The sequence below is a fragment of the Grampus griseus genome, assembly GCF_964374135.1.
Source record: "Grampus griseus genome assembly, chromosome: 2".
Lineage (NCBI taxonomy): Eukaryota > Metazoa > Chordata > Mammalia > Artiodactyla > Delphinidae > Grampus > Grampus griseus.
This window is the reverse complement of record NC_139018.1, coordinates 124,711,302-124,730,647: the sequence shown is the minus strand read 5'-3', so window position 1 is coordinate 124,730,647 and position 19,346 is coordinate 124,711,302. Positions and strand designations below refer to the sequence as shown.

At 39.9% G+C, this 19,346-nt stretch overlaps 1 protein-coding gene across 2 annotated transcripts in view; it reads right to left on the bottom strand.

The window, feature by feature from the left end:
• The window catches only part of GABRG3 (gamma-aminobutyric acid type A receptor subunit gamma3), a gene marked incomplete at both ends in the record, with an annotated part of 633,338 nt that overhangs the window by 539,412 nt on the left and 74,580 nt on the right, over nt 1–19,346 (bottom strand). For both annotated transcript variants that reach the window (XM_082648557.1, XM_082648558.1), the window contains one exon: nt 16,032–16,099. In XM_082648557.1, coding sequence (XP_082504683.1) covers nt 16,032–16,099 — 68 coding nt within the window. The remainder of the gene's footprint in view (nt 1–16,031; nt 16,100–19,346) is intronic.

Sequence of the window (19,346 nt, the reverse complement as noted above, 5' to 3'; positions counted from 1 at the left end):
TTGCTAGGGCTATCATAATGAAGTATCCCAAAAGGGTGGTGCAAACAACAGAAATGTATTATCTCATAGCCTGGAGGCTGGAAGCCCAACATCAAGGTGTCAGCAGGGTTGGCTCCATCTGAGGGCCATGAGGGAGGATCTAGTCCCGGCCTCTCTCCCAACTGCTGCTGGTTTGCTGGCCATCTTTGGCATTTCTTGACCTCTAGATCTCTGCCTTCATCTTTACATGGTGTTCTCCTTGTGTACATATCTGCCTCCAAACTTCCCCTTTTCATAAAGACACCAGTCATATCAGATTAGGGCCACCCTCTCCAGTATGACCTCATCTTAACTAATTACACTGCAATGACTCTATTTCCAAGTAAGTTCACATTCTAATGTACTGGGGAAAAGACTTCAACATATGAATTTGAGTTGGCAGGGGCAGGGAGCTTTCCCTTTCAGAAAATGTTTTTTTACACTAAACTTAAAGACAGTGCTCTTTTCAGAGGTCCATAATGTAGCCCATACTCTGAAGAATGAGGGATATCAATTGGGAAATAACCATCAGAAATGGAAAAGTTTAAAATGAAAAGAAAAATAAGCTACTCATACATTTGAAGGAGTTGGTGTACAAGATCACAGCTGACAAAGGAGAGAAGTTTTATTATTACTAGAGCTGACTCACTGTTCTTAAATTGCTGAAAAGTTCACATCCATTCGCAAAGGGACATGAATGCCCCATCCTACCAGTCAGCATATCTAATGACATTTTGTATAAAGTAGTGAAAAACTTCAAGACACAGGAGGACAAAGGAAAGAGGACATATGGTGTAAGTTTAAAATGCACTGGTTTTGGGAGAGACCATCAAGATGGCAGAGGAGTGAGACATGGAGGTCACCTTTCTCCCAACAAATACATCAGAAATACATCTACATGTGGAACAACTCCTACAGAACACATACTGAACACTAGCAGAAGACCTTAGACTTCCCAAAAGGCAAAAAACTCCCCACGTACCTGGGTACAGCAAAAGAAAAAAGAAAAAAACAGAGACAAAAGAATAGGGACATGACCTGCACCTCTGGGAGGGAGCTGTGAAGGAGAAAAAGTTTCCACACACTAGGAAGCCCCTTCACTGGTGGAGACGGGGGGTGGGAGCTTCAGAGCCGCGGAGGACAGTGCAGCAAAAGGGGTGCAGAGGGCAAAGCAGAGAGATTCCCGCACAGAGGATGAGTGCCAACCAGCAATCACCAGCCTGAGAGGCTTGTCGGCTGAACAGCTAGGGCGGGTGGGGGCTGGGAGCTGAGGCTCGGGCTTCGGAGGTCAGATCCCAGGTAGAGGACTGGGGTTGGTTGCGTGAACGCAGGCTGAAGGGGGCTAGCGCACCACAGCTAGCTGGGAGGGAGTCCGGGACAAAGTCTGGAGCTGTCGAAGAGGCAAGAGAACATCGTTTTGGGGTGTGTGAGGAGAGGGGATTCAGAGCATTGCCTAAATGAGCTCCAGAGATGGGCATGAGCCACGGCTATCAGCGCAGACCCCAAAGACAGGCATGAAATGCTAAGGCTGCTACTGCAGCCATCAAGAAGCCTGTGTGCAAGCACAGGTCACTATCCACACCTCTCCTCCTGGGAGCCTGTGCAGCCCACCACTGCCAAGTTCCCGTGATCCAGGGACAAATTGCCCAGGAGAACACACGATGCACCTCAGTCCATTCCAACGTTACGCTGGCCTCTGCCACCACAGGCTCGCCTCACATTCCATACCCCTCCCTCCCCCTGGCCTGCTACTTTATCCCAGTCCTGGCTAAGTGAAGAACAGGCACCTTCAGGCGACCTACACACAGAGGCGGGGCCAAATCCAAAGCTGAACCCCAGGAGCTGTGTGAAAAAAGAAGAGAAAGGGAAATCTCTCCCGGCAGCCTCAGGAGCAGTGGAATAAAACTCCACAATCAACTTCATATACGCTGCATCTCTGGAATACTTGAATAGACAAAGAATCATTCCAAAATTGAGGCAGTGGACTTTGGGAGCAACTGTAGAGTTGGGGTTTGCTTTCTGCATCTAATTTATTTCTGCTTTTATGTTTATATTAGTTGAGTATTTAGAGTTTATCACTGGTAGATTTGTTCATTGATTTGGTTGCTCTCTTCCTTCTTTTTATATATAAATATATATGTATATTAATTTCCTTTTTCTCTTTTTGTGAGTGTGTATGTGTTTGCTTCATTGTGTGATTTTGTCTGTATAGCTTTGCTTTTACCATTTATCCTAGGGTTCTGTCCTTTTTTTTTTTCTTTTTTTTAGTTTTTAGTGCTTGTTATCACTGGTGGATTTGGTTTTAGGTTTGGTTGCTCTCTTCCTTCTTTCTTTCTTTCTTTTTTAAAATTTTTTATTACTTTTTAATTTTTTTATCTTTAATAATTTTTTAAAATTTCTTATTTTAATAACATTTATTTTATTTTATTATTTTTTTCTTCCTTTCTCTCTTTTTTTTTTTTGCGGTATGCAGGCCTCTCACTGTTGTGGCCTCTCCCATTGCGGAGCACAGGCTCCAGACGCGCAGGCTCAGCAGCCATGGCTCATGGGCCTAGCCGCTCCGCAGCATGTGGGATCTTCCCAGACCGGGGCACAAACCTGTGTCCCCTGCATCGGCAGGCGGATTCTAAACCACTGCACCACCAGGGAAGCCCTCTTTCTTTTTTCTCTCCCTTTTCTTCTGAGCCTTGTGGCTGAGAGGGTCTTTGCACTCCAGCTGGGCGTCAGGCCTGTGCCTCTGAGGTGGGAGAGCCGAGTTCAGGAAATTGGTCACCAGAGACCTCCTGGATCCATGTAATATCAAACAGCAAAAGCTCTCCAGACATCTCCATCTCAAGACCCAGCTCCACTCAATGACCAGCAAGCTACACTGCTGGACACTATAGGCCACACAACTAGCAAGACAGGAACATAACCCCACCCATTAGAAGAGAGACTGCCTAAAATCATAGTAAGGTCACAGACGCCCCAAAACACACCACTGCCCACCAGAAAGACAAGATCCAGCCTCATCCACCAGAACACAGGCACCAGTCCCCTCCAGCAGGAAGCATAAACAACCCAATGAACCAACCTTAGCAACTGGGGGATGACCCCAAAAACAGTGGGAACTACAAACCTGCAGCGGGTGAAACGGAGACCCCAAACACAGTAAGATAAGAAAAATGAGAAAACAGAGAAACTCACAGCAGATAAAGGAGCAAGGTAAAAACTCACCAGACAAAACAAATGAAGAAGAAATAGGCAGTCTACCTGAAAAAGAATTCAGAGTAATGATAGTAAAGATGATCCAAAATCTTGGAAATAGAATGGAGAAAATACAAGAAACATTTAAAAAGGACCTAAAAGAACTAAAGAGAAAACAATGATGAACAACACAATAAATGAAATTAAAAATTCTCTAGAAGGAATCAATACCAGAATAACTGAGGCAGAAGAATGGATAACTGACCTGGAAGATAATATAGTGGAAATAGCTATTGCAGAGCAGAATAAAGAAAAAAGAATGAAAAGAATTGAGGACAGTGTCAAGACCTCTGGGACAACATTAAACACACCAACATTCAAATTATAGGGGTCCCCGAAGAAAAAGAGAAAAACAGGGACTGAGAAAATATGTGAAGAGATTATATTTGAAAACTTCCCTAACATGGGAAAGGAAATAGTCAATCAAGTCCAGGAAGTGAAGAGTGTCCCATACATGATAAATCCAAGGAGAAACACGCCAAGAAACATATTAAACAGACTATCAAAAATTAAATACAAAGAAAAAATATTAAAAGCAGCAAGGGAAAAACAACAAATAACACACAAGGGAATCCCCATAAGGTTAAAAGCTGATCTTTCAGCAGAAACTCTGCAAGGCAGAAGGGAGTGGCAGGATACATTTAAAGTGATGAAAGGGAAAATCCTACAACCAAGATTACTCTACCCAGCAAGGATCTCATTCAGATTTGATGGAGAAATTAAAATCTTTACAGACAAGCAAATACTAAGAGAATTCAGCATCACCAAACCAGCTTTACAACAAAGGCTAAAAGAATTTCTCTAGGCACATAAAACAAGGAAAAGACCTACAATAAGAAACCCAAAACAATTAAGAATATGGTAATAGGAAGATAACATATCAATAACTACCTTAAATGTAAATGGATTAAATGTTCCAATCAAAAGACACAGACTGGCTGAATGGATACAAAAACAAGACCCGTATATATGCTGTCTACAAGAGACGCACTTCAGACCTAGGGACACATACAGACTGAAAGTGAGGGCATAGAAAAAGATATTCCATGCAAATGGAAATCAAAAGAAAGCTGGAGTAGCAATTCTTATATCAAACAAAATAGACTTTAAAATATAGACAATTAAAAGAGACAAAGAAAGACACTCCATAATGATCAAGGGATCAATCCAAGAAGAAGAAATAACAATAGTAAATATTTATGCACCCAACATAGGAGCACCTCAGCACATAAGGAAAGCACATATGCTAACAGCCATAAAAGGGGAAATTAACAGTAACACAATCATAGTAGGGGACTTTAACACCCCATTTTCACCAATGGACAGATCATCCAAAATGAAAATAAATAAGGAAACATAAGCTTTAAATGATACATTAAACAAGATGGACTTAATTGATATTTATAGGACATTCCATCCCAAAACAACAGAATACACTTTCTTCTCATGTGCTCATGGAACATTCTCCAGGATAGATCATACCTTGGGTCACAAATCAAGCCTCGGTGAATTTAAGAAATTTGAAATTGTATCAAGTAACTTTTCCGAACACAACACTATGAGACTAAATATCAATTACAGGATAAAAACTGTAAAAGATACAAACACATGGAGGCTAAACAATACACTACTAAATAAGCAAGAGATCACTGAATAAATTAAAGAGAAAATCAAAAAATACCTAGAATCAAATGACAATGAAAACACAATGACCCAAAACCTATGGCATGCAGCAAAAGTAGTTCTAAGATGGAAGTTTATAGCAATACAATCCTACCTTAAGAAACAAGAAACATCTCAAATAAACAACCTAAACTTACACCTAAAGCAATAAGAGAAAGAAGAACAAAAAAATCCCAAAGTTTGTAGAAGGAAAGAAATCATAAAGATCAGATCAGAAATAAATGAAAAAGAAATGAAGGAAACAATAGCAAAGATCAATAACACTAAAAGCTGGTTCTCTGTGAAGATAAAGAAAATTGATAAACCATTATTCAGACTCATCAGAAAAAAAGAGAGAAGACTCAAATCAATAGAATTAGAAATTGAAAAGGAGAAGTAACAACTGACACTGCAGAAATACAAAGGATTGTGAGAGATTACTACAAGCAACTACATGCCAATAACATGGACAACTTGGAAGAAATGGACAAATTCTTAGAAAAGCACAACCTTCCAAGACTGAGCCAGGAAGAAATAGAAAATATAAACAGACCCATCACAAGCACTGAAATTGAAACTATGATTAAAAATCTTCCAACAAACAAAAGCCCAGGGCCGGATGGCTTCACAGGTGAATTCTACCAAACATTTAGAGGTGAGCTAACATCTATCCTTCTGAAACTCTTCCAAAATATAGCAGAGGGAGGAACAATCCCTAACTCATTCTATGAGGCCAACACCAGCCTGATACCAAAACTAGACAAGGATGTCACAAAGAAAGAAAACTACAGGTCAATATCACTGATGAACATAGATGCAAAAATCCTCAAAAAATACTAGCAAACAGAATTCAACAGCACATTAAAAGGATCATACACCACGATCAAGTGGGATTTATCCCAGGAATGCAAGGATTCTTCAATATATGCAAATCAATCAATGTGATAAGCCATATTAACAACTTGAAGGAGAAAAACCATATGATCATCTCAGTAGATGCAGAAAAAGCTTTTGACACAATTCAACACCGATTTATGATAAAAACCCTCCAGAAAGTAGGCATAGAGGGAACTTACCTCAACATGATAAAGGCCATATATGACAAACCCACAGCCAACATTGTTCTTAATCGTAAAAAACTGACACCATTTCCTCTAAGATCAGGAAGAAGAGAAGGCTGTCCACTCTCACCACATTATTCAACATAGTTTTGGAAGTGTTAGCCACAGCAATCAGAGAAGAAAAAGAAATAAAGGAATCCAAATAGGAAAAGAAAAAGTAAAGCTGTCACTGTTTGCAGATGACATGATACTATACATAGAGAATCCTAAAGATACTACAAGAACACTACTAGAGATAATCAATGAATTTGGTAAAGCAACAGGATAGAAAATAAATGCACAGGAATCTCTTGCATTCCTATACACTAATGATGAAAAATCTGAAAGAGAAACTAAGGAAACACTCCCATTTACCACTGCAACAAAAAGAATAAAATACCTAGGAATAAACCTACCTAAGGAGATAAAAGACCTATATGCAGAAAACTATAAGTCACTGATGAAAGACATTAAAGATGATACAAACAGATGGAGAGATATACCATGTTCTTGGATTGGAAGAATCAACATTGTGATAATGACTGTACGACGCAAAGCAATCTATAGATTCAGTGCAATCCCTATCAAACTACCAATGGCATTTTTCACAGAACTAGAACAAAAATTTCACAGTTTGTATGGAAACACAAAAGGCCCCTTATAGCCAAAGCAATCTTGAGAAAGAAAAACGGAGCTGGAGGAATCAGGCTCCCTCACTTCAGACTATACTACAAAGCTAAAGTAATCAAGACAGTATGGTACTGGCACAAAAATAGAAATATAGATCAAGGGAACAGGATAGAAAACCCAGAGATAAACCCACACACATATGGTCACCTTATTTTTGATAAAGGAGGCAAGAATATACAATGGAGAAAAGACAGCCTCTTCAATATGTGGTGCTGGGACAACTGGACAGCCACATGTAAAAGAATGAAATTAGAACACTTCCTAACACCACACACAAAAATAAACTCAAAATGGATTAAAGACGTAAGTGTAAGGCCAGACAGTATAAAACTCTTAGAGGAAAACACAGGCAGAACACTCCATGACATAAATCACAGCAAGATCCTTTTTGATCCACCTCCTAGAGAAATGGAAATAAAACACAAATAAACAAATGAGACCTCATGAAACTGCAAAGCTTTTGCACAGCAAAGGATACCATAAACAAGACAAAAAGACAACCCTCAGAATGGGAGAAAATATTTGCAAATGAAGCAACTGACAAAGGATTAATATCCAATATTTACAAGCAGCTCATGCAGCTCAATATTGAAAAAAAAAACCCACAAAGCAATCCAAAAATGGGAACAAGACCTAAATAGACATTTCTCTGAAGAAGGTATAGATTGTCAACAAACACATCAAAGGATGCTGAACATCACTAATCATTAGAGAAATGCAAATCAAAGCTACAATGAGGTATCATCTCACACCAGTCAGAATGGCCATCATCAAAAAACCTACAAACAATAAATGCTGGAGAGGGTGTGGAGAAAAGGGAACACTCTTGCACTGTTGGTGGGAATGTAAATTGATACAGCCACTATGGAGAACAGTATGGAGGTTCCTGAAAAAACTACAAATAGAACTACCACATGACCCAGCAATCCCACTACTGGGCATATACCCTGAGAAAACCATAATTCAAAAAGAGTCGTGTACCACAATGTTCATTGCAGCTTTATTTACAATAGCCAGGACATGGAAGCAACCTCAGTGTCCATTGACAGAGGAATGGATAAAGAAGATGTGGCACATATATACAATGGAATATTACTAGCCATAGAAAGAAACAAAATTGAGTTATTTGTAGTGAGGTGGATGGACTTAGAGTCTGTCATACAGAGTGAAGTAAGTCAGAAAGAGAAAAACAAATACCATATGGTATCACACATATATGGAATCTTAGAAAAATGGTTCTGATGAACATTGAGGCAGGACAGGAATAAAGACGCAGATGTAGAGAATGGACTTGAGGACATGGGGAGGAGGAAAGGTAAGCTGGGATGAAGTGAGAGAGTGGCATGGACATATATACACTACCAAATGTAAAATACATAGCTCGTGGGAAGCAGCCGCATAGCACAGGGTGATCAGCTCAGTGCTTTGTGACCACCTAGAGTGGTGGGATAGGGAGGGTGGGAAGGAGACTGAAGAGAGAGGGCATATGGGGATATATGTTTATGTATAGCAGATTCACTTTGTTATAAAGCAGAAACTAACACACCATTTTAAAGCAATTATACTCCAATAAAGATGTTAAAAAAATAAAATAAATGGTAGAACTATAAATTAATTAATTAAATGCACTGGTTTTATCTAAGACATGCCCATTAGCATAGCTCCCACTGATTTCCTTTAAAGTGTGTGTGTTGGTTCTATCATCTTTCCAGACGCACAGACTTTGAGATACGATCTGAGGGTCCTACACCTAAGCTCTATTAGCCATAAACTTGGCTGATGATATCAACAGGCTCCACAGGTTTGTCAGGATTAAATTTTGCAGCAGTGTAATAGCTAATACAATTAGAGCAAGGTAAGTGGATCTATTCACTGATCAAAATGTAACCTAAAGACATGGGAAGTGTATGGGTATGCAGGATGTGCACACTCACACACAGAGATGCACGATGGGTACATAAGAGGAGAGGCAGAGGCTGAAAATGATTTTTATTCATTCATTCGACAAACACTCATCAGGGCCTCTCAACTGAGTCCCAGGGGACCAAAAAGAGATGTGGGTGCTGGCCTCAAGGGTTCACAGTCAAATGGGTACCTGCTACAGACTGAGGCTCACTGGATCTCTGGTTTAAAAAGACTTCACTAGTTTTTAAAGCCTTTAAATGCCATCTTCTTTCTCATTCTTGGAGATTTTTTTTAAGTTCCAGAAATCTTTCCCATTTATGCCATGTGGCTCTTCCAATATTCTATTGATTTATTTAATAATATGTAAATTTTAGATACCATCATTATTTCTACTGCTGTTACCCTGGAAAGGGCTTTATGTCTAGTGAAGAACCAAATGTCAAACACACACACTTTATAAATATATATAAATATAAATATTGTTTTTCATTTCTTAAAAGGATATTAAAACTACATACAAGACCATCCTCTTAAAAAACCAACAACAAACAGACCATGGCTCTGTTCCTCTAAAGCTAATGCTGCCAGAAGAAATACATCATTAATTTCCCTCAAAGAGTCATCATTTATATGAAAACCTGGACAGAATGGACTTCAGAAAGCCCTCCCTTCTCACTAATCTGAAGACATCTGGGAAGGTTACTGAAGCAAGAAGAAAATCGCACAGTAAAGTTTCATAGGGCTTAACTCTTGGCTCCAAATTATTTCCTTGCCAACTATTAGAAATCAAACTTATTCCACCTAAACTTAAAATTTTAAATCAAAGGTGTGTGGCTATGATGGGAAAGCTTGCCCTAGATCAACACTCTCACTAAGAACAAATAGAAAACCTGGATAAAATACACATTTAAAAACTAATTTAAGAGGCCCAACACCAAGAAGGCAGGGTCAGCAGGTAGACTGCACTTCAAGGCACATGCCCTCTCTCCCCAGAACTTACCTCCTGTTGGCCTCCATGTGCAGGAGCTGGTGGGGAGTGGCTACTAGGAGTGAGGGACCCAGCAGAGCCGAGGCATAAACAGAGTCTGGGTTAGCCAAGGAGCCCTACCAGGAGGGGTGAGGCTTTAGAGAGACGGAATGACGAGGAAATGAGCCAAACAGCACACGGTGTTTCCCTCAACACGTTTACAGACTAATCTGCACAGGTGATAAAGCAGTCATAAAAATGGCTTAAAAAGAGCAGAATTTTCAGCCATTTTATGCTGTCCGAAATATAAAAATTAGAGTTTTGGACCACTTTGGAGTTGCCTTGGGAAGCATCTCAAGCCCTCAGGTGGGACTCCTGCGGAGCTATTCCCAAGACTGCGGCGGTGGGGACCACAGCCCAGCTGAGCCTCAGCAAGACAGCAGAGCAGCCCCTACACCAGCTCTGACCTCCAGACACGAGAGGGAACATTGCGTGAAGTCTCTACAACTTTCGCACATAATCAAAATTACCAGGCAGACAACTACAGAGCCCACGCGCCCTGGAGCCTGTGTGCCACAACTAGAGTGAGAAAACTCGCACGCCACAACAAGAGAGAAGCCCGCACACCACGATGAGGAGACCACATGCCACAACGAAGATCCTGCATGCTGCAATTAAGAACCGATGCAGACAAAAAAAAACACATGTGACCAAATAGTTCTAAAAAAAAAAAAAAAATTACCAGGCAGACCAAAACATGGGGGCAAGCAACAAAGGAGACAACAGAAATGATACCACAGATGGCCAGATACTGCAGCTATCAGCCTAGAAATGAATGATTAACGTGTTCAAAACAAAGACTGCAAGATGGAGAATTTCACCAGAGACACTACATCTATTAGAAACTGTCAAATTAAAATTGTAGAAATGAAAACTACATTAACTGAAATGAAGAATTCAGCAGATGGCTGGGACTTCCCAGGTGGTCCAGTGGCTAAGACTCTGCACTGCCAATGCAGAGGCCTGGGTTCAATCGCTGGTCAAGGAACTAGATCTCATATGCTGCAACTAAAAAGATCCCGCATGCCACAACTAAAAAAAGATCCCGCATGCCTCAACTAAGACCCAGCACAGCCAAATAAATAAATAAATAAATTTAAAAATAAATAAAATAAATATTTTTTTTTTAAAAAAGAATTCAACAGATGGCTTTAACAGATAACAGACACATGAGCAGCAACTTAGGATGCTACAAAGTAGACTGGAATGTTTCCACTGATTGAAGCATGGAGAGCAAAGGGATGTAAATAAAACCACAAGCATAAGGGACAAATGGGACTTGGGAGAACTGTTTAACATTCACAGGACTGGAGTCCTAGGATATGAAAAGAGAGAGAAAATGGTGCAGAGCAATATTTAAAGAAATAATGGCCAACATTATCGCTAAACTGATGAAGTATATCAAACTGTAGATGCAAAAACTGTGATGAATCTTAAGCAGCATAGATGCAAAGAAGACTAAAACAAGGGTGGCACCGTGGTGCTCCAGCCTTCACTTCTTTTGGACTTTCCTGAGCTTAGGTGCCTTCAGAAAAGTTTTACAAAGCAATGGACATCCTCCAGTGGTTAACAGATTTCTTGGAATGGAATTTACTTTCTTCCCTCCTGACCTTGTGTGATTCCACATGGTCGTTGACTTCATGTCTCAAAACTGCAGCCAAAAGTGAGAGGAGCAGGGATGAGGTTCACAGATGTCACAGCGAGTTTCACGGGCCCCCATGTACCCCCATGCCCCTCCTGGCTGCATGCCATACTACAAGTTTTATACTTTTGGCTATGGATCATATAATGAAGCATATACTAATGATTTTTAACCCGTCTCTATGATCTACACAGCCGCCCCCTTAATTTCTGGGTGACACACCGTCACAAACAGCTGTTACAGTCACATCGTGTTGACTCAATCACTGCAAGTCTTAGATATCCTCAGATGACTTATACCAGTTCTTTTAAAAACAAAGGGAAAGAAGCCAGTCTTAGAAGGCTACATACTGAGGATTCCAAATATGACTTTCTAGAAAAGACAAAACTATGAAGACAGTGAAAAGATCAGTGGTTGCCAGGGCTTGGAGGGTATGGATGAAGAGGTAAAGCACAGAGGATTTTTAGGGCAGTGAAAATACTCTGTATGATAAAATAATGGTGAGTACATTATACATGTCATAATATATTTGTGAAAACCCATAGAATGTACAACACCAAAAGTAAACCCTAATGTAAACTATAAACTTCAGCTAATAATAATGTGCCAATATTCATTCATCACTCATAACGAATGTACCACACTAATGCAAGATGTTAATAATACGAGGAGAGAGAAAGAGAGAGAGAGTGTGTGTGTGTGTGTGTGTGTGTGTGTGTGTGTGTGTGTGTTTAGAGGTATATGATAACTGTGATTTCTAGTCACTTTTTCTGTAAATTTAAAATTATGCTATATGAAATAAGTCAGAAAGAGTAAGACAAATACTGTATGATCTTACTTACATGTAGAATCTTAAAAACCAGAACTCACAGGAACAGAGTAGATTGCTGGTTTCCAGGGAGGAGGGGGCGGGGGTACTTATGCGTAACTGTTAGTCAAAGGGTACAAATTTCTAGTATTAAGATAAATAAGTTCCAGGGATATAATGTACAGAATGGTGACTATAGTTAACAATACAGTATTATATACTTGATAGTTGCTAAGTGAGTAGGTCTTAAAAGTTCTCAACACCCACACAAAAAAGGACTATGTAGGGCGACGAAAGTGTTAACTGACCCTATTGTTTTAATCATTTCGCAGTATACTGGATATATATATCCAAACACCTTAAACTTACATAATGTTATATGCCAACTGTATCTCAACAAAGCTGGGAATTTTTTTTAACTGCTCTAAAAAATAAAGTTTATTAATTTTTTTTAATAAAAGGAAAACGATCCTAGCATTAGACTCACCCTTGAGCCCTTTTCATCTCAAGTTCCAAGTCAGAACTATAGCTCTCTAGGTGCTGCTGCTGCACGTTCCTGATGACCGCAGAAACACAGTGGGCTAGAGTCAGAATCACTGCTCTGGGGTCTCCATCCCCATCAGCTCCAGCTCACTCCTCACAAATAAGTGGGAAAGGCAGTATCTTCTCTACCATGATCTCATGAAGATTAAATGAGACAGACTGATAGCAGAGAATAGGTATCAAAGCATTAGTTTTCTTTGTTCCATTAGTAAAAGGTTTCTTACAGTGAATATTCTCAAAAATAAACTCTCAAGCTCCCTTGTATGCAGCTTCCATACAAGGCCTGAAACAAATGATGGGTAATTTCTGTGAGGAACTGTGCACATTTAGATATGTTATAATGACAAAGCCAGAGTATGTGATTGAGGCTTTGTAAAAAAAGATTCTCTTCAACCCATCTGAACCATTTCTAATCTCCTCTATAACTAGAAAAAGCATAAACAACTCCAAGAGAGACAAGACAATGAAAATCAATCTGTTAAACAAGAGATCGAAATGCAACTTCATTTTATTTTGCAGGGAGAATGTCTGAAACTGAAACTTCAGTATGAATAATCTCAATAAAAGAAGCAGAAAAGTGGGAGGGAGGAGACGAGGGGGAGGAGGAAATTGTGGTTTTCTCTCTCCTTGATTGTTAAATGAATAGTTAGGGAGGAAAAGCCATAAATTTATCAGGCTTTAGCTTATCATCAAAACCGCAATAAAAATTTACATCCTTAAATCATGTACACATCTCTAAATTGTGCCTTTCTCCCATAATATGATTTTTAATTTGATTGTTTTAGTCCCTCTCATATTTTTTTATTATTATTGCTGACTCAATCCCCAATTCCCTCTTAAACACTCAGTTCTCTACTTTTGAACTGCTTTTCTTTTTCACGTGGTCCACTTTAGACTACTTTACAATTCTTTTGAAACTGTGTCATTTAGTTTCATAGAAATAGTGGGTATGTGTGATGTACTCAGCAATGGGAGAAGAAGCCCTTTATCATTCTGACTTCCAAGCAAAGTGCTAGGAACACAAAGGCTGGAACTACTCTTCCTTTAGGAAGCAAACGCAGAGAGAATTTTTAGGGCAGTGGAACTACTCTGTATGATTCTGTAATGGTTGAAACACGTCGTTACATATTTGTCCAAATCCACAGATGTACAACACCAAGAGTGAATTCTAGTGCAAACTGTGGACTTTGGGTGACGATGACATGTCAACATGGGTTCACTGACTATAACAAATGTCCCCCACTGGAGGCGGTGTTCATAGTGGGGGAGGCCATGCATGAGTCGGGGCATGGAGTATATGAGGAATCTCTGTACCTTCCTGTGAACCTAAAAAAAATGTTTTTACAAATAAAAATTTAAATTAAAAAAAAAAGCAACTCGGAAGCCCCTGACACCCTGAGGCCTCTGAAACCTCTCTCAGGAGTGCTGCACATTCCCTCCTCCGGGAACATGAATCTACCTTTGCTCTGGCTCTCTGGGCACGATGATGGTTTATTTATGAATCTGGATTTGAACTAATCTCTCGTGAAGTCAGACGTGCACATACTCAGATGGAAGGGTCTGCACACTCCCCAGAGCAGGGTCTGTCTGGGGCAGAGCTGAGGGTGAAGCTGACTCTTCACCATACATGGCCTCAGAGCCTCAGTCTCTGCAGGTCCACAGCCCACACACCCACATGGCCTTCAAACAGCACATCAATCCCTCAGTCCCCAGTCGTGTCACATACCTGCCGTCCTGCCTTTTACTGAGGACCTTCCTACCTGTCCCACCTGGCAGACCCCTGCCTATCGGCCTCATCCCAGACTGAGAAGATGTCATCAGATAAATCTATCCCAACTGCAGTGGGCTTTTCTGAGGGGGTGCCAGCCATTAGCAGAGTCCTTATCACACTGTGGGGACTGTTACTTACTTTTAGCCTCCTCTACAGCCTATGATTTTCATGCAGAAAAGTATATCAATTCCAACAGCAAAACTTAATCCTGGGCACAAAGGAGATCTCAAGGTTACAGGAGTTCATGATAATCCCTAGATATGCAGATACAAGCAACTGTTCCTAAAACAATTTTGTGACTATGTATCTACGGAGGCACTTCTGTTTTATTGTTAGACATAAATCAGTGTCTGAATAAAGTGTGGTGGAACTAGTGTAAGAAAATAAAACTGCAAAATAAGAAACAAACTGAGAAATGACTACTCAGTGTGGTGAACTGAATAATTATTTATCAGGAAAAGGAAGTATTACAGTCACGGTCTACATTTCACAATCTGCAGCCCAGAGGTTGTGTGGGGTGAATCCTCTTTTATTCATTTCACCTCTTTGCTAGTGGCCCATCTCCAGTGTATGGATGACATAGGGGATTTTTTTTAAAGTGAGTGACCCATAAATTTTAGCCCCACATGGAACCTTTATACCATCAAGGAAAAGATGAACACTTTTAATATCTGGCAATGAAAAGAAAAGATTTTGCTATTAATTTTGGAAGAATTATTTCCATCCACAGAACTTTGCAATGAAAGGAAGGCTTCTTAAGTTGGCATTTTGCAAACCCCCCTCAGCCTCAAGCATCCCCCAAATCCAGGAGCCGTTGTGCAGCGGGAAAGCACAAAGAAGGCCCCAGCATTAGGGGTTCCTGTGTCACTGGGCCCACAAAGCAAGTGCCTGCTCCTGAAATCCTCCACATTCTGCTCAGGGAGGCCCACCCCAGCCTGAGGCGCCTGTGAGAAGACCCTGACACTGGTGGATGCCAACATACCAGCACTTTCCTAAGAGCTAAGCACTTTGTACAGGGAAGGCCTTCTTCTACACTAGAAATAGTTACTACTGGAGCTCACTTTGCTTGTAAGTCTGTGAAAAATACCTTCCTCTATTAGGAAAAATCACACATATACTTGATCCCATACTTTCTCCCCTGTTTTAAAAAAAAGGCAGGATATTTACCCTCAGGGAGACAGAAGTATCAACTAGGTAATCTCAGATCCTTTCCTGAGAAATGTTGAAAGGCAGGTCTTTTGGATCTTGAAAAATGAACTAAAGTAAAAAGGCTGTCATTTATATTCATCCCTAGTATAAATGAGGTCAGACATAGCCATTGACTGCACAACTGAAAATAACATGATCTGGAAATCTACGCACAGTAAACACACTTGTGGACAAGATGGGGATGAGATACTTTTTAATCATTAGAGCAATATCTCACTGCTGGTGTCACAATCTCTACTCCTTGAGTTTTACCATTTTCAGTGTTTAAACTTCCAATAAATACTACATATTTAAGAAGTCAATTGTGAGTTTAAACTTGCATGATAAATCTCGAGCAGAAACCCACAACGAGAATGTAGGCAAGAACTGATGCAAAGACTGTGAGATCAGAAAAGAAAATAGCTTCTTACCATGTTTATTGATGACACAGGACCAATGCTGTTAACATAGATGTCAACATCAATTACGGTGGGTTTTACTGTGGAGAAAACAAATGTGTGTTAATACACTGTGCCAGAGAGACTGAGGAAAGTGCTACTAAACTTCCTCTGAGTCACACACTAACAGCTCAACGGCATGTGGGAAAGGGGTGTATTTTTCTTTGGGACTTGCCAGGTAGTTACAATTCTCAAAGGATTAAAGATTCTTACTCATATTTAATAAATTCTTAAAAAACAGGATATTTATACACTGCAAGTTGCCAGTGATAGATGACCATAAAGATACTCTATAACATTTGTTTAGCTGATTATATGGCAGAGAAAACATAAAATGATAAAATATAAGACACTACATAAGAAATTTAATGTCAAAGTTATGCTAAGAAATCGAACCCAAGTAATGAGTAATATCAGGGACAATTCAAGTTATTTATCCATTACCTGGTTGCAACTCAAAGCAAAGATCTGGAGAGTACATACACCAAAGGAGATTAAGAAATACTGATTATTGGTGTCATTATTACCTAAGAAACACACACACACATCTCACAGACTTCAAATCATACAACTCATAAAATAATAATACTTTATGGGCTTCCCTGGTGGCGCAGTGGTTGAGAATCTGCCTGCTAATGCAAGGGACACGGGTTCAAGCCCTGGTCTGGGAGGATCCCATATGCCGCGGAGCAACTAGGCCCATGAGCCACAACTACTGAGCCTGTGCGTCTGGAGCCTGTGCTCCGCAACAAGAGAGGCCGCGATAGTGAGAGGCCCGCCCACCACGATGAAGAATGGCCCTCGCTTGCCACAACTAGAGAAAGCCCTCGCACAGAAACGAAGTTGCAACACAGCAAAAATAAAATAAATTAATTAATAAACTCCTACCCCCAACATCTTCTTTAAAAAAAAAAATAACACTTTAGTAAGTCAAGAAATTACCGTTCCAACTATAAGGGAGTAAAATTCATATAACAAGAAACTGTAATATCTAACATCGTGCATCAGAGGTAAAATTTGCTCATTTAACCTTAAAGAAAATCATTTTCCCTTTCCTTGGCAGAAATGGAACTTGGGAGACCAGTAATGAGATTCCTGAGACAGCCACCTCTGAGTCAGGGATCCGTGCCAGTGAAAAGGAGGCGTCTCTCTTTCCCCAGCACTCAGCAACTGATAAAGGGGAGAAGAACACCAATTTCAGAATATTTCTGCCCCAGGGGAACATGAACAAGACTCCTGAACCTTTGCACGTAAACACAGAGTGTTTCTATGGAAACAAGGGTGTTCGCATCTGCAATTATTTCGAGCTTCCACCAGTTTTGCTAACTAATCATTCACAAATGGACTTCTGCACTCTATTTCTGGAACTATGAGTGGCACCTGTAAGCTCACAGTCTGTTGTTCAATTATGTAACCAGCAGTCTGCAGCCTGAGCCATGTTGTCCGGACCTCCAAGAAAATGAAAATAATGACAATGAACTGGAGCCAACTACTCTGACATCTGTCAGCGCAACCAAGCCACGTTAGCTTCAAAGAGCTGTTGGCATTTTGGAAAACACCGCAATACAATTCTAAGTACTATGTATCTAGTGCTTAAATTTCATAAAAGGACTATTCTTCATTTTAGGCTGAGCTTTGCTAACTACTCTGAACAGTAAGTAGCATCTTTCTTCAACTTAATTGAAGAACACAGCAAGTGTTCTGTCTCCAAACGCTGTGCTGCATAACCTTGGTAATGTTATACAAAGGCTGTGTTAAGTCAATCAGTTGAGGACCTGCTTTTTGCAAGAGATTTTTCTGGTTGTTTCATGGTATTTATTAGACTTTAGGCTTCCAGGGTTTTTAATCTCATTAAATAAAAAGGACCTACAGATGTAAAGCCTTAAAAGCTTGAAGTGGGAAGTGTCAAATGAGTATTAAGTGCAATAGTATAATAAAGGTTTTAAGAGAAGAGTTTGGAAAACACAAACACACACACACACACACACACACACACACACACACAAAACTTGGGGGAAATAAACTGTTTTAAGTAAATTCTCATTTAAGCAGCACCATGCTAAAGTAAAAAGAGCCTTTAGGAAAGTGGCTCTGACAGTGGTACCCAGGAAGGAGACTGGCCACAGGAGACTCAAGGTTTACAGTTCAAAGATTACAGATTAAGCCCAGACAAATGATCTTCAATAAGGATGCCAGGACCATTCAATGGGGAAAAAGTATTTTCAACAAATGGCGTTATGTAAACTGGATACCCACAAGCAAAAAACTGAAGTTGAATCCTTACACAATATACAAAAATTAACTCAAAATGGATCAGAAGCCTAAAGGTAAGATTTGAAACTACAAAACTCTTAGAAGAAAACATAGGAGAAAAGCTTCATGACACTGGGTTTGGAAATGATTTCTCGTATATGACACCAAAAGCACAGGCAATAAAAGAAAAAAGTAAATAAACTGGACTACATCAAAATTAAAAACTTCTGTGCATCAAAGGACACAGTTAACACAGTGGAAAGGCAACCCACATTATGGGAGAAAACATCGGTAAATCATATGTCTGATAAGTGGTTAATATCCAAAAAATAAAAAGAACTCCCACAACTCAACAACAGATAAGCAAAACAACCTGATTTAAAAATGGGTAAAGGACTTAGACATTTCTCTAAAGAGACATACAAATGACCAATAAGTACATGAAACGACATTTAACATTATTAGTCATTAGGGGAATGCAAATCAAAACCACTTCACATCCATTATGACGGTTACTATTAAAAAAAAACAGGAAAAAAAAACAAGTGTTGGCAATGACATGGAGAAAATGAAAACCTTGTACACTGCTGGTGGGAATGTAAAATAATGCAGGCAATATGGAAAACAGTATGGTGGTTCCTCAAAAAAACAAAAAATAGAACTACCCTATAACCCAGCAATTCCACTTCTGGTTATATACCCAAAAGAATTAAAATCAGGGACTCAAACATACATTTGTGCACACATGTTCACAGCAGCATCATTCACAACAGCCAAAAGGAGGAAGCAAGCCAAGTGCACATGGTGGGATAAATGGGTAAACCAAACATAGTATATACATATGGAATATTACTCAGCCTTTTTGTATTTGTTTATGTGATGGTCAGTCAGGTGCAGCCACAAGAGGAGAGGCTCAGGAAAACAAAATTGATTTATTCACAGGTCCTAAAGACAGGAGGTATGGCACGCTTTGCCCAACTACATGGGAAAGACATAAGGGTGGTCAGGAGGCAGAAGACAGGGCAAGGGAGGGGG